We start from the raw sequence: 2,509 nt of genomic DNA, 5'->3' as shown, positions 1-2,509 counted from the left end.
AACCCCTCTATCTTCTCTACTCTCAAAAATAAAGCTAGTAGGATCAGATTCTAACATCCCAATGCATAAATTTTGTTTCTCCTAAAGAGCTTGTAAGGTAGTTTCTAAAGAAGTGAAAAAAAACAATTCCTTGCATTTAATAAGATTTTTCATCTTGGCAAGCTTGTGACAAAAATCAGTAAGGGGCTTACCCATGCAAGGGTCCAAAAAAATATTGAGAAGAATGTCTTAGTAACCATCACGATGGGTCCAAAAGTTTTCGAATTGAAAACGCCTGAGTTTTTGTATAAGATGTCTTTTTAATTGGCTTAAAAAAACTTTTAAGCCAAAAACTCCATCTGCCGTGTCGCTGTAGCTGTCACTCCAATTTACATCCCGCCGTCACGCCTGCGGAGCTCCGCCGCTTCGATTACTGGCGGGGCTTTCTATGAAGAAAACGGCAAAAGTATCTCCTTTCCGGCTCACCTCTCTACTCCGCCTCGAGAAAAACCCTACCCTGTCTCTTCAGCTCTTCCGTCACCCAAACCCTGAATCGAATCCCCTGCCTTCGCCCAAGCCCTTCCGGTACAGCGCTCAATCCTATGATATCATCATCTGCAGGCTTGCCCAATCGCGGATGTTCACCGAGATGGAGCAAATTCTCGATCAAATGGCGAACCAGACCCGCTTCACTCCAAAAGAAGCCATCTTTTGCAGGATCATCTCTTCCTACGGCCGCGCCCACATGCCGGACGCTGCCCTCCGTACTTTCCACCGAATCCCCTCCTTGCTCGGCCACCGGACGATCCGCTCCTTCAACACCCTTCTCGACGTGCTACTCCGCCATGGCGAGATCAGTAAGCTCCAACAACTTTGTCATGACCTCAAAGCTGCAGAATTTTCTCCAGACGCTTGTACCTACAACATTCTCATCCGCGATCGCGCTGCCTCCGGTTCAATCCACGGCGCGTGCGAACTATTCGACGAATTGAGGGAGAACGGCATTAGACCAACCGTCGCTACTTTCGGGACGTTAATATCTGCTCTTACCTCGGCTTCGCTGCTAGCCGAGGCCTTCCGTCTCAAAGAAGTGATGTTTCAGCGATACAACATAAAGCCGAATGCACACATATACACATCGCTGGTGAAGGCGCTCTGCAAGGACAATCAACTTGACCGCGCTATTAGATTGAAAGATGAGATGGCCTCAGACCCGGAGATAGGGCTTGATGGCGCAATTTATACGACTTTGATACGCGCACTCTTCAGAGCTGGGAGGAAAGGTGAGGTGGTAAGTGTTTTGGAAGAGATGAAGCAGAAGGGGGTGAAGGCCGATACGGCGACTTACAATGCTGTAGTCGCGGGGTTCTGTGAGGAAGAAGACTTTATCGCATCTTTCGAAGCATTAAGGGAGATGAAGCGCAGGGGCTGCCAGCCGAATTTGGTTAGCTATAACACCATTGTGGTGGGGATGTGCAGGGCGGGGCGGTGGAGGGATGCGCGCGACTTGTTCGACGATATGCCGAGGCGGGGATGCCGGCCCGACGTGGTGACCTACCGGGCACTTGTCGATGGATTTTGTGCGGCGGGGCAGAGCCGAGAGGTAGAGCTGCTGGTGGAGGAGATGGCGTTTAACGGTTACTATCCAGCCGCGATGAGTTTTAGGAAGCTGGTGGAAGGTATTTTGGAGAAGGGATGTTTCAGGGTGCGGGAGTTGGTTGATTTGCTGATTTGCGACGATTAGGAGTGATTAATTGATTGATTTTGAAATAAAAGTATTTTTTTTTCATAATCAGTTTGTAAGTAGATTTTCTATGTAAAAATAGAGACGAAGTTCTTGGTTTGGTATGGTTATTACTGACGTAGTGAAGTGAGAAGGGAATGAAGCGTAAAACAACAGTAATATCATCAAGCATTTATCCCAAAACTTGAGACTGGCTATATGAATTCATTTTCTCAATTATGTTCAATTAGAAATTAAAATTTTATTTAAATCTAAAAAAAGAAGTCATTTATAATACCTTATAACAAAGTCTTTTTTAGGACTATTTCTACTTTTCTTAACAAAACCATGGTCTAATTCATCTATTATCCTAACCGGGTTATCGGAAAGCCAACATTTTATGTGATCAAACTGGCAACTCTCTCTAATCTTATCTATCATTGGAGTTACTCAACCTTTTAACATATATAGTTGTTATGTATTCTATTTGTCATGTAAAACCTCTTATCCACACGAGCATCCTCAAAGCTGCAACACTTAGTTTTATGATTTTGTTTTAATAGTAAACAGTATGTGCAAAGCATTGCAAGTCTCAACGCCATAACACCATCTTATAGAGTAATGCCCCATGTTCGAAGGGATTTTTTAATGGTAAACATTATGTGTGCTATATATCCTTGATAACTTCAATAAAAATCTTATTAACTCTTTAATTTTCTAGAACTTTAGCACACTTCTCCAAAAACTTTATTATATGTTTTCTCTAAATCAATAATTGTCATATGTTGATCCTCCTTACTCTTTCTA

At 43.6% G+C, this 2,509-nt stretch overlaps 1 protein-coding gene across 1 annotated transcript; it reads left to right on the top strand.

The window, feature by feature from the left end:
- The first annotated feature begins 333 nt into the window (after positions 1-333).
- LOC110096993 (putative pentatricopeptide repeat-containing protein At1g53330) lies at positions 334-1,754 on the top strand. The gene has a single exon (XM_020823174.2). It carries the CDS (start codon positions 428-430, stop codon positions 1,721-1,723), a length of 1,296 nt encoding a protein of 431 aa, XP_020678833.1. The 5' UTR covers positions 334-427; the 3' UTR covers positions 1,724-1,754.
- The last annotated feature ends 755 nt before the right edge of the window (positions 1,755-2,509 follow it).

This window comes from Dendrobium catenatum, unplaced genomic scaffold, assembly GCF_001605985.2.
Source record: "Dendrobium catenatum unplaced genomic scaffold, ASM160598v2 fragScaff_scaffold_1479, whole genome shotgun sequence".
NCBI lineage: Eukaryota > Viridiplantae > Streptophyta > Magnoliopsida > Asparagales > Orchidaceae > Dendrobium > Dendrobium catenatum.
Note: the sequence above shows the minus strand (reverse complement) of the source record. Positions and strands in the feature narration are given on the sequence as shown.